The sequence below is a fragment of the Drosophila guanche genome, unplaced genomic scaffold (genome assembly GCF_900245975.1).
Source record: "Drosophila guanche unplaced genomic scaffold, DGUA_6, whole genome shotgun sequence".
NCBI lineage: Eukaryota > Metazoa > Arthropoda > Insecta > Diptera > Drosophilidae > Drosophila > Drosophila guanche.
In genome coordinates this window covers 60,346-73,761 of record NW_022995763.1, presented here as the reverse complement: position 1 = coordinate 73,761, position 13,416 = coordinate 60,346, and the positions used below count along the sequence as shown (strand labels likewise).

Sequence of the window (13,416 nt, the reverse complement as noted above, 5' to 3'; positions counted from 1 at the left end):
AATACAATAAAATGTAAAACACAACAGCAACAAGCTGGTGGAAGGAAAGCAAGGAAGCAGCTAGCCCAGGAGCTAGCTAGGAGTCACGCAAGTGGAGAGTGGAGAGTGGAGAGTGTGTGCGGGGTGTTGTGTGCCCCGAAAAATGCGCGTGGCGGCAACTTTTCCACTGAATTGATTTGAAACAGCGGCAGGCAGCAGGCCGGTAGGCAGTGCGTATACGCAATACGCGATACGTCTCGAAGCGCGCGAATTTGCATAACTTTGCTGCCGTGGCATGAAGAAACATTCAAAAACAAATTGCAAGTAACAAAAGAAAGCGGCCATAAAAAGGCGCCAGCCTCATAAAAAACAAATACAGCAAGCCGGAAAGCAGCAAAGAAAAAGAAAAAGAAAAAGGAAAAGGAAGCTCAAGCTCAACATTAATTTATGCAGCAGGCAGCAGGCAGCGGGCAGCACCAAATCAAATACAAATACGGCAGCAACAACAGCAGCACAAAATTAATAACAATTAAAGCAAAAGGAGAGCTGGGAGAGAGCTGGGAGAGAGAGTCTAAGAGAGTCACAAAAGCAAAAGGGAAACGCGAGGGTTGCCTATAAATGTACCAGGACAGCGGCTGCAGCAGCAGTAGCAGTCGACGTGGCAGCACCAGTGCAGCAGCAGCGGCAGCAGCAACAACAGCAGAGGCTGCAGCAACAACAACAGCAACAGCAACAGCAACAACAAGCAGCAGTGACGAGGAAACCCTCGAGACACTCACGATTATAACCACAACCATAACCGAAACGGAAATCAATGCGGCTGCCAGCACGGCAACGGCGACAGCGACAACCACAACAACCACAACTGTCATAACCACAACGACGGCAACGGCAACGGCAGCAGCAGCAACAACAACGGCAGTGGCAGCAGCAGCAGCAGCAGCAGCAGCAACAGCGACAGTTGCCACCAGCGACATCGAGGACAGCAGCTTGGCGGGCAGCGAGGAGAGCGCGGAGTGCCTCGAGTACATTGAAATCGATTGCCAAACAGCTCAGGGATCGTCCGGCAACAGCAGCAGCAGCAGCAGCACAAGCAGCAGAAGTGCCTGTGCCAGTGCCAGTGCCAGTGCCAGTGGCAATGCCGTGCTGCCACGTGGCAACAATCAGCAGCTACAACAGCAGCGCCAACAGTCAGCCGCCGCCGCCGCCGCGCTAAACGCCGATGTGCGGCTGCTGCGCAAGATCGGCTATATAGCATCGCGCGTCCGTGGCCTGTCCAAGTTCTACGGCGACTTTCATCTGGTGAATCCGTACAGCGCTCGTCGCCAGCGCCGTCAACTGCAGGAGATCCTCCTGAAGCACTCGATCTTCGATCCGGGCAAAGAGCGCGAGCGCGCATTGCTCTTGGCCGCTGCCGCAGTGGCCGTTGGGGCAGCAGCAGCTGTCCAACAGCCAGCAGCAGTACAGGCAGTAGGAGGAGCACCCCCACTGCTGCCGGGATATAGTAGCAGCAGCAGCATCGAGGCGGCCAGCAGTCACAGTCACAGTCGGAGTCGCAGTCGCAGCAGCGACCTGGAGGAGGAGGAGGAGCCGCCCGAGGAGGAGTCACCCATAGAGCAGCCAGAGCTAGCAGCAGCAGCAGGAGCAACAGCAACAACAACAACAACAGCAACAACCACAACAACAACTACAACAACCACTGTGCGGCGCAAGTCATCGAGCAGCTCGACACTAAGTGGCGGCACGGCAGCCAGCGTCTCCGGTTCCGTATCCATTTCGGCCTCTGCCTCACAGTCGTTGGCCTCCAACAGCACGCCCATTAATCTGCTGGAGGAGCTGCTTATACAGTTCTACGAGGATCAGGACCAGCATCGCTGCAAGCTGACCGTCATCAGGCATCATCAGCGCGGCGCCTGCCACTCCCCGGACACCACCAACAACAACTGCAACAACATCTCCAACAACAACAACACCAACACAGCCAATACCAATACCAGCACCGGCCTGGCCCTCACCATGTCCACGTCCATGTCGAACATGCCGGTCAGCAGTGCCGAGAACCAGCCGCCACCCGGCGGCAGCTCCAGCAGCCAGGGCGCCTCCTACTTGCAGCCCACCAGCAGCATGCCCGATGGCAGCGACAACCCACGGCGACGCCGTGCCAGCGACTGCTCGGCGGTGCAGGCCGCCCAGGCGGCGCTCCACTGCATCACGCTGAAGAACAACAACTGCGCCCAGGCCACGGGGAAGCTGCCGTTCCATCGGGGCAGCTGTGGTGCCGCCGGTGAGCATCTGCTGGCAGCCAATTCGATTGCCAATCGTGCCACCATCATCCTAAGCAAATCCTGCAGCAACGTGGATGGCGATGCCCATGGCCTGGGCATGGGCATGGGCATGGGAATGGGCATGGGCATGGGCATGGGTATCGGTGTGGGCGTCGGCGTTGGCATGGGCGTCGGGGTCACCAATCAGCTGCGTGCCAGTGCCACGGACATTGAGTCGAATAATGCGCTGAATGGGGCACAGAGCACAGCCCTTGCCACAAACAATGGCAACAATGGCAATGGCAATGGCAATGGCAATGGCAACAACGAGTACAGCATCCTACAGCTGAACAACACGATCATTCAGTGTCACTTCAACGATGACGATTTTCGCGCTCTGGTCAAGGATCTTAAGCGCAAGGTCGAGTACACCGAGCGCATGAATTGGTTATGTAAGTAAAATATTCGACACTTAATAAACATTTCAATAGCTCATAGATTGGTTCCCCCCAGAAACCCAAAATCAAATCAAATCAAAATGAAATCAATCCAACCATTCGAATCCAAACCTTAAACAATCGAGTGCAAAAATTATAGACTTATTTTTTGGGGCTTCATGCGTTTGTGTATGAAATTATTTGGTTAGATTGCTGCCCATCAAATGAAGGGAGAATTCTCATCTCATCTCGCAGCTGAAGGTCTGCGCGGATTGTGTACCCTGCCCCTTGCTCCTTGCTCCTTGCTCCTTGCTCTCTGCTGTGTGCGTGTGTGTGTAATCGCCTCAAATGAGGCATGAACAACAGCAAATGGATGCATGAATGGCTGATGATTCGAGAGAGCGTAACTACAGCAGCAGCTACAATGCAGAAAATGCAACACGAAATGTTACATTTTCTCTTGCTATTTTCTAGAGTTTTGTGTGCGTCACAGCTTGGGTGTGGGAAATATTATTTATTCAATTCTGTGCAAACCAAATGAATATCATATGAAGCAGGCATTCCATTCCATGCCATGCCACAGGAGCACAGAAGGACCGAGATTAGAAATTTGATTAGTTTTTCCTGCCCTAGCTGAATGCAGGATAACGATAAATAAAAGCGAATAAAAGCGAATATCCGTAGGTCCGTAAGTAAAATAAATTCGCAAACAAAATGGCAAGCGACTCACAGAGTTGGAGTTGCTCAAGAACTACGTCTGAGTGGTGTCCAGCTCTGTCCTGGCTGTCCTGCCCGTCCTTGTGGGGAATAGGAGCTTCAAGGACGTGCCGCAAACATAATAAAAAAAGCAACGAGCAACCAGCAACCAGTAACCAGCAACGCCTAGGACCATGTCGAGCCATGCAACTTCTTCAGCTCATCAAAAGTTTTTTATTTTTGACTTTCTGGTTCACTCGGCTTCAGATTCAGCTTCAGCTTCAGCTCTGGTTGCTGCTGGGAGAGGTCTGTCCCGATTGCTTCGACGCTTTTGGCCTTTTATGGCAATACGCCCTTTATGTGTACCGTGTGTCCGTGTACGTTCTGCCAAGGACAGACAGACAGACGGACAGGACAGGAGGACAGTCAACTACAAGAGCGATCACAACTTTGTTGAATGGCATTAAAAAGTTGTCTTTGTATCGACGCCATCTCTCTCTCCCTTTGATTCTCTTTTTTTGATCCCTTCCTTTCCGCTTTCCGCTTGTAACCATTCCCTGGCATCCTGCACTTCGCTTAGCATAAGCAGTCTCCTGCTTTCTGGCATTTTTCCACACTGTCGCATTTGAAGCATTTCAATTAAATTCAATTCTGTGCCCTGCCTGCCGCCAAACAGTGTGTTGCCGAGTTATCCAGCCAGAGCCAGTCAGTCAGGGCATTCGGGATGCCTGTTGATTGCCTTCCATTCAATTGCTTCCTAGGAATCCTGATGCTCCATTGCTGATGTTACTTCGCAGATTTCTTCTTTAATCTGCCGAGCTGTTTACGTGCCCTCACCTGATTGCCCCTTGTGTGTGTGTGTGTTTCTGCGGTGTTCACTCTGGCCATCAGCTGGAGATTACAATTTGCCAATATCCGCTGGCTCGACTAATTCCCGCGTTCCGTTTGGCATACTTGATGGCTGCTGCCCTGCTGGACAGCATCGAATCCGACACTTTACAACACTAAGCAACCGTTTTACAGCGTTCGCAAGCACTGGCAGCAGCGAGATTTGATTTGTATTTACTTTTCTTTTATTTGTTGGCCACTTTTTGGAGTCTTTTGATTGGACTTGAGCTTGTTGCTTCTCCTTCCTTTTACTCGTAAAGCACAAATACTCCCAGACACACTCGAAAGTCGCTGAGGGGGGAGTGGTGCGGTGCGGTGCGGTGTGGTGCGGTGTGGTGTCAAAGGCCAAAAAACATAAATTGCCAAAGCATTTGAAAAAGAGCCACAAAACCAAATGCCAAATGGCCATAAATTCAAAAACCTAAATGGCTTTGGCAAGAGAGAGAGGGAGAGAGAGAGAGAAGCCACAGACGAACAAAGGACAAGAAACCAGGAAGAGAGAGAGAGAACAAGCGAATAAGCGAACATAATACAAATGACATAAATATAACAAGAGTCAAGAAATATGTGCGGAAATCTACTCGAGACAGCCGCAAAAAACCAACAAAAAAAGATTGAAGAGAGCCAGCAAGGAGCGACCGACCATGTCAGACGTATCAGAGTCGAAAGGCACTTAGGGCTCGGGATAAACGACAAAAGGGACGCACGAGAAAGATGTGACAAAAGGCAAATGTAGAATGAGTAGGGGCCTGGGCAAGGACTTGGGCTGAATGCTGGTAATCCAGCAAAAATCTAATAATACTAAAATACTTTATTGTTCAGTTAACAATTCAATTGTTTCACTTAACAAGAAGAGAGACAGATCGGGAGACAGACAGAGTATAAAATATATATACATATGTATAGAATGTCGCCACATATTGATAGATATGTGCACATCTTCAGCTGTATATGGGGCTGTAGGTAGAGGTCGTAGTAGTGTGGGAGGTATACGAAATAAGCTGCCACAAACGTGTACATTAAGTGATAAAGTGTTTGGCAAATCAAAACGAACTACTGGCCACGGAAGGACAAAGGGAACAGTGCAGAGTCCCAGCCCTGTGGCTGTCCCTAGCCCTGTCTCAGTCTCTGCTGTTTCGCTCCATCCAGTGAAAGGACCATCCGTGTGGGTTTTAAGGGCTCTGCTGGATAAAATCGAATCCAAAACCCAATGATGTGCACTTCTCGACCACTGCCGTGCACTTCATCTCCTCCTACAGAGACATTTTTGCGAACTGTTTTTAATTTTCATCAAAGAAATGGCTTCATCTCTGTCTCGCTCTCTGCTGCGCTTCGAGTGTCCTCTGAGGGCAACAAATATTTATCAACTATTCTCAGTGGATAAAATGTCACAGGGAGAATGGAAACGAGAGAGACACAATGAAAGAATTTACGTACAACATTTTCATTTCATTTTTTTCATGTTTACTTCAGCTTCAGTTTCAGTTTCAGTTTCAGTTTCGAATTCTCTTCATTTTCATTGCATTCCACTTGCATTCCACTGAGCGTTGCTCAGTTCGGTTTTTGTGGCACGTTGCACTCTTCCATCCACTCTCTATATGCTAATGAGCAGAGGTCGCAGCCCTAATTGAAATTTTTGTGCCACAGCAAAACAAATTTTGTGGCGCCCTCAAATGTTCTCTTTTTGTTTGCTATTTTTGTTGTGTGTTTTGTTGTTTCTTGAGTCATTAATTATAATATTGCGCTTGTCGTCGTTGTCGTCAAGCGGGGAGTGGAACAGCGGGATAGTGGGAGAGCGAAACAGCGAAACAGCGTGCGGGTTTTGTGGCAAGGTAAAGTTCGGTGGGTGAGAGGGAGGCCGGTCACGCTTATTGCCAAATTAAAATGCACGCAAGAAGACAACTTTTTCGGGTCAAAGAGGGGATGCCATGCCAGGTCATGCCAGGCCATGTCGTGTAGGTCTCAAACGAAAACAGCGACAAGTAGAAGGAGGTGCCACAAAGAGAGAGAGAGAGAGAGGTTGAGAAGGAGACTGAGGTGAATGGTGAGTGGAGCTGTGGAAATGAAGTGGCGCAGCAGGAAAGTTTGGTTTGTGGCGGTTGCAGCAGCTGCTGGCAGTGCACTTCGTGTCAAAGTGTGCACACAGCATGTGGCCAAAAATGAAGCAGGAGGAGCAGCAGCCGAGACAGAGCCATCAGCAACATGAACCCCAATGAGTGTCTTGTAGCTGACAGATACTCGTACCGTACCCCCAACACTTCGCACGGGGAATGGCGGATGTGGGATGGGGAATTTTATTAAAACGCTTTCAAGCTGCAGACGAACATAAGCAGCGGGAGGATAACTAAAAATGATATGATATCAGCTCAAGCTACTCTCCAGTCTGCTGACCCCAAAAAGGAGGCTGCCCTTTTGAGTTGAATCTGGTAGTCGGTTGGGTTGGAGTATCCTTCATTTTATGTATCCACCATCATGAAGTGCATCTCTCAGCCTACTGCAGAGCGTAGCTCGACCCACTTTTTCGCATGCCAAAGCGACCCCATTAGGCGGCAGCAAAACCCTTTTGAGTAGACTTCAAATCAAGCGAAAACCAAAACCAAAAGATGGCACTGCACTTAATAAATATTTAAGACGTTGGATGATTCTCATTTATAATGCTAAAATGCTGGCCATTCTTCTCTCCTTTCCGGGGATATTTATAGCAATATTTGGAGATAGTTCTGAGCTCATCTCTGACTGTCTGGCATCACTGACAGGAGCAGCCGGAGCAGAAGCATCCATCTGCTGGCTGCCAGCCAAGTTCTGGCTACACTTGCAACACGGTTGCCACAGTGGGGATGGGGATGGGGATGGTGATGGGAATGCGTATCGCTCGCTCTTTAGGCAGGCAGACAAGCGAACAACTTGTCTAAACTCGAATGGAAAGCGGCAACCGGAAAAGGAACAGGAAGAGTAACGGGAAGAGGAACAGAGGACCGGAAACAGAAACAGAAACAGAACCCGAAAAACAGCAGCGAACAAGGCGAATAGAAATGCACACACCCAAAGTTTGTTTTCGTTTCTTGTTTTTTATATTTCGTCAGCCAATGCCAAAGTGTTGTTGCATTATTTGTGTGTGTTGCACGATTCATTGACGTTGCAAAAACAACGAAACGACAGACACTCCTGCAGGACAGGACAGAACAGGAGCTCCTCTGCTGTCTACTGTCTCCTGTCTGAGTTGTCTATTAAGCGCATTAGCTCTGACGCTCTGCCAACGTACGCTCTGCTCTTGTTTTGCTCTAGCACTCTGTTCCTGTCTCTGTCTCGCCGCTGTAGCATTGCTGACAGATTGACAGAGAAGTCGGATGAGATTATTGGAAGTAACAAGCCTGCAGATGCCGCAGCGGGCGGTGTGGAGGCAATCAGGCAGATGATGACAGCAAATATCATAATGGAAGCAATCCACCGACACCTCCCCGCCAGCCGCCTGACAGACTTTTTAAATGCCATCAATCATGTTTCAATTTGTTTCAATTTCGAGCTCAGCAAATCGTTCTAATCTCATTTGGCTGCGAAGTGCAATCGAAAGTCGTTTAGCAGCAGCAACAAAAGTTTGAGAAGTCAAATCAGGATTACAATTACAAATTGCCGATTCAATAAACATAATCAAGGATATTTCTAAGGATTTTCCATATATTTTATTTACATTTTTGCATGACATTGCAATGCATTGTCCCTGCCTGGGAGTTGTTGGATAAATGAAACAATGACTGAAACAAGCCCTCGCTCTGTCTTTTATCTCATACTTGGCTTGGCTTCCTTCTCAAATCGAAGTTCTTTGTCTACAACGTGAAGTAGCTGGTCCTGAGGCTGCACTCTGTTGTCCATTCTGGGCCTGGCCTGGGCTCGGAGGTTTCCGTTTACGTTTGCTTTGGTTTCTGTTTCTTTGACCCACTTAGGGGCGAGCGTGTCAAATGAATACATATGCACGTATAGCAGCATATGTGCTGTGTGTGTGTGTGTGTGTATGTATGGCCTTGTATAAGCAATCGTTTTAATGAGCAATAAAGTGTTGCATACTTAAGAGGGCAAGCGTGGGAATTTCGGCGGCTGCGACGTCAGCCACAAGCAGCACAAGAAAAATGGAACAAAAGACAACAAATATGACAGGAGAAACTAGAGCACATATACGCCTACACACACCTACACACACCCACACACACACCACACGCACACCACCCACATAGTGGTAAAATCAAGGGTCTTTGTGCGCTTGAAGCTCTAAAACTTGACACAGCCAACAACAAAGTATCCTTTCAGCGCAGAGAAGAGCTACAGCTAAAGAGGGAGAGAAAAGCCCAAAGAGAGAGCGAGAGAGAGAGAGAGGCAGGGAAGGAGAACGATATAATTCTTTGTGCCTAAAAATGTGGAATTGTTTGACTTTTGACAAACAGGAATTTCAGTCGAATCACTTGTGAAAAATGAAGAAACTTTCTGCGACAAACCCACTGAGGACGAGGTCTGTGAGAAAAGATACCAATAAAGCAGTGGCAAGCAGAATTTGGGGCAAGGATTAGCCAAAACAGGAACAGGTTGAGCAACATCCCATCCTTGTGCCAATAATTGGCAATGCAAAAGACATAGGGAACAGTGCAAAAGGCGCTCGAGCAGCGGTACGGCAAGTACATGCCGAGTATGCCAATTTTCAGATAGAGTTTCTGAAGCAGGAATTTTGCACCTGGAACTGGACAACCTGCAGCAAGCACAGTGTTTGCATTAATTCTAGCTAACGTCTTGTCCTTTGTGAAACGGGAACTTCCTTTTGCCTGTGATGGCAACTCTGACGCCTCTCCGCTTCGAGCCGGACAACGTAACTTCCTCTTGCTCTATCATTTAGTTGCAACTAAATGCTTGCCACACACACACACACACACACAGCTGGCTTGTGTTTTCCCCCAACTAAAGTGCTCACTTTTCATTCTAATGATTTAGTATATGTGGATGCAGGGGATGTGGATGTAGCTGTGGAGATTTTCGCTAGATTAGTGCGCAATTTCATATTTAAAGTGCAATTAAAACTTTTGTCACTGTTCCGCCACAGTCTCGCAGTCAGGTCTGGTCTGCTCCGCACTGAATTTTAGTCCAAAAATGTGTGTGTGTGTTTTAATTATACTACTCTCAAAGTCAATTTCACTTTTAATGACAGTTTCAATAGCGTTTCTGCTGCTGCTGCCGCTGATGGTTCTGGTTTCTGGTTTCTGGTTTTGGGGTTTGCTTGCAATTTCACTTTTATTTCATCATCATCATGTTTCCATGTTTCTATTTGACATGTTTCGCAACAAAAATTCACCATTAAAGTGGCAGTTTCAGTTGCACTATTTGCTGCAATACCTCACAGATTTGTGATCCTACATCCTTCAGCTGCTACGATACATTTCCGTTTAAGTTAATCCTTTTTTTTTTTGTATTTTTTAAATTTGTGCAGTGTTTTATCAGCGCTTAGGTTTTGTTTTTTTTCAATGCTGCAGTGTTTTAATTTATTATGTTAATCCCTTTTTTTTGTTTTAATCCCTTTAATTTATAATTTAAAACGCAACTCAAATATGAAATGGAAGCATGTATGGATGGATAACTTGTTTTCGAATTGAATTTATACCATCGAACATTTAATTCTGTATTTATTTATTACACAATTATTTCATGTATCCCTTTTTTTAACATATTTCACCTGTTGAGGGGGCAGAGCTCTCGCTGAGCAATCGATTGGTGGTGGGAAGTGCGCGGGCGGGTAGATGCCCCCAAAATGTCAGTTATTTTTAATATTTTTGTTGGCCATAATATGCGTAAAGTGAGTATTTATGTTATGTGCACACACTCCTCTGCCATGCACACAAACACACATACACACAGCATATTGCTGCCTCCGAGAGAGTGCTGTGTCATCCTTGGGATCCTTTTTCCAGCTCCGCCGCTCACCTGCCGCATTTCTCATGGCTCATACGCCAACAATTTTATTTATTATCATTTCGTTTTTTCTCTGGGTTTTTTCTGCATTTTGTTTTATTCATAAACACACAACACACTCGCTCGTGTTTTGTATGATGTCTGATGTATTGTTGCTGCTGCTATAATTTATTTGTGTTGTTTGTTTTATACCAATTTAATGTGCAACTACATAAAGCCTCCCCCGGATTCCCCCATGTGTATTTTCGGACTAAAGTATTTGACATGTAGTCACGTTCAGGGACCAGGACATGCCCGATACTCCCGGACACATACGTAAGCCGTCAGATGAAGCAGCAAACAAAACATAAAAAAAACAAAAAAACAAACAAACACGCGATGGAAATAAAGATATTTTGGGTCATATTTTTCTGGACCACTTTGAAGCTTAAAGTCAGGCGTTGCGGAGTCGCCTTGGAGTCGATTCAAACCTGACTAAATATGTATTTATTATTCAACCACAAATACGTACAGGTGCAGGTGGTTCGGAGCATCATTTAGCCACCTTTTCCCCCGTGTTTGTTGTGTGGGGAACGCGTCCGAAGATCTGCTGTCTTCCCAGCATGTGGATGGTCCACTTTGCGGCGCTGGGGACTTTTTTCTCTTTTTGAGTGGCATTTCATTTTAATTACCAGTCTGTGGGGATGTCCTGGCAACGAATCGTCGCTGCTCGAGTCTTGCCACCTTGCCACAGGCCACAGGTGAAATGTGAAATGGAATTTACACAAAAAAAAGAAGAAGGAAATCTAAAAGAAATAAAATGAAAGCTAAGCAGCGGCAGCGGCAGCGGCAGAAGCAATAAAGCAAAGCCGCAATAAAAGTTGAAATTTTTCATCTGGGTTTCCCCAGTTGCCCCGCCCCACCCTCCGCAGTTGCCTAGGCAAATGTAAATAATTAAAAGCACACGACCATTGCATTCCATTCCATTCCATTCATATATTTTTGCAGGACATAGCCACACCCCAAGCGCAGAAATATAATAACAAAAAAAAAGGAAAAAACAAATGCAAAAAACGAAACGAAACGAAAGCATTTGCTGACAAGAATTCTTACATTGATATCAATCAAAAGGGAAAAGGATTTTGCGGAGGGGCAGGGATGTGGGCGGTGGCGGGGGGCAAGTGCAAATTTGCATATTTTTGCTATGAAACTTTTCCGGCAGCTGCCAATTGCCAGTTTTTGCCATTTCCCATTTCCCATTTCCCATTTGCCTTTTTACCTTTTGTCTCGGGTCCCAGGCATACACGAGCGAGACCCCAAACGCAGTTACCGTTAGACACTTTGAAGATGTCAACGGCAAAAATTGTTTGCGGTTTCAGGGAAGGACTCCGCAGCTTCAGCCTCACCCTCAGCCTCATCCTGTGGCCGCGAATGGTTTTGAATTTCAATTTTGCTCGCTCGCTCGCCCGACCTGCACCGCTCCGCGTCTCGGCTCGTCTCGTCTGGTCTCTCGCAGCCAATAAAATCGTTTTAGTATATTAATTAAAAGCTCTGGGTAAATACAGCACCTCAGCAGCTCGCAGCTGTCGCGGACAGCAAATTGGATGGCGTCCCGCACGGCGAATGGCACGGCGCTCCGCAAATTATTCAAGCAAGATGCAGAAGTGGCAAGAGGCACAGCAAGAAGATTTAATAGATAGAGGTGGCAGACACAGAGGGGCAGACAATAGCAAAAGGAGTAGGAAAGTAGGAAAGTAGGAAGGCAGAAGCACCATTCAATGGCAGCACCATTTGGAGACAGTTCTCTGTCCAGAGAGCTTTATTGGAAAAAAGAGACCACCTGAGTGGGTGAGACAAAAGGAAACCAGTTAGAGGAATACACACAGAAACAGTAGAGGGAGAAAAAAAAGAAAAGATAGAAATGGTAAATAACAGCAAGAAAAATATAGATTCAAATAGTGCCATCACTTATCCACACAAAGGACAATGCGACAAATACACAAAACGAATAGACAAATCAAAAACAGAACAGAGATTCAGTTTCAGTGTCAGTGGCTGCGTTGGAGGCAGCGAAGAAACCTTAATTGGAGTAAAGAAAAAACCCGAGGGAAGCAATAGCGAGAGAGAGAGAACCCAAGGATGACAGCCAGATGACGGTCTCCAATTCATTTATCCACACAATATTCGCATAAGTATTAGAAAACAATAGAAAATATACAAAATATGTGCTGGAGCATTCCCTTTACTATAATCCATGGCTTAATTTGGCAAACAAATTATGATTATTCCACTCTTAATTTCTTTAATATATCCCCGACTTTAGTTCGTTTCTTTTTCGTACTTCCCCAGCGATCTGTTTGATTAGCTTTCCATCACAAAAAGATGAAAAAATCACACACAAAAACCCAACAATGTGCCAAAAAAGGGACAGTCAACATGAGTCATGAGTTTCACCCAATGGCACGTGCACCCAAAAAGTATAAATCAGGGCAGAAGCTCCTTCCTGAAACACGTTGAAATACGAGCGCTGAGATGACATTTTCTTGGCTTTCATTTCATTTGAAAAGTTGCCTAATTGGATGGAGTGGTCCACCGCTTGCCCCTTTGTTTTGTGCGGCTTCTAATGTTAATCATATTCGCATAAACATTTGGAAACTCCAAGTTTAAGTTGGGGAATGGGGAATGGGAGCAAGCAGCAAATAACCGCAGGGGCAAGAAGCGAGCGAAAAACGATGAGAAATCAAATTTTATTTTGTGCTCTGATTTTTTGCTGTTGACTTTTTGCAGGTATTTATGCCAGCGGCGGTACCTATATACACATACATTTAGTTATGTGTGCATGTATGTGTGCCTTTGTTTGTCTGTGTGTATTGTACGTTTTTTTCCAATTTATATATGTGCCAGCAACAGAGATGTGAAAAGCCCAAGCTCGCTCTCCTCGCTCTCCTTCGTGGCTTATGTTTTTTTTTTGATTTTATTCTTTTTTTTTTAATTTACTGCTAGCTGGGGCAAGTCGCCTGCAGGCAAACCAATACGTTGCCAATTACCATATACACAAACACACACACCAACACACACCAACACACACTAAGGTAGAGGCAGGCAGCCATATGCAAATTTCTGTAAGACCATCATCGGCTGTGGGGAGAAAAGCGTGAACCAAATTCACGAATGGAATATGCTGCAAGTCAACAGCTTTAAGCCTGACAATTCGCGAATATATCGTA

At 46.3% G+C, this 13,416-nt stretch overlaps 1 protein-coding gene across 1 annotated transcript in view; it reads left to right on the top strand.

Moving 5' to 3' along the window:
* Nucleotides 1-515: 515 nt before the first annotated feature.
* LOC117591046 (high affinity cGMP-specific 3',5'-cyclic phosphodiesterase 9A) overlaps nt 516-13,416 on the top strand; it is a 35,959-nt gene continuing 23,058 nt past the window's right edge. The window contains exon 1 of the mRNA XM_034284142.1: nt 516-2,695. Coding sequence (XP_034140033.1) covers nt 598-2,695 — 2,098 coding nt within the window. The 5' untranslated portion in view covers nt 516-597. The remainder of the gene's footprint in view (nt 2,696-13,416) is intronic.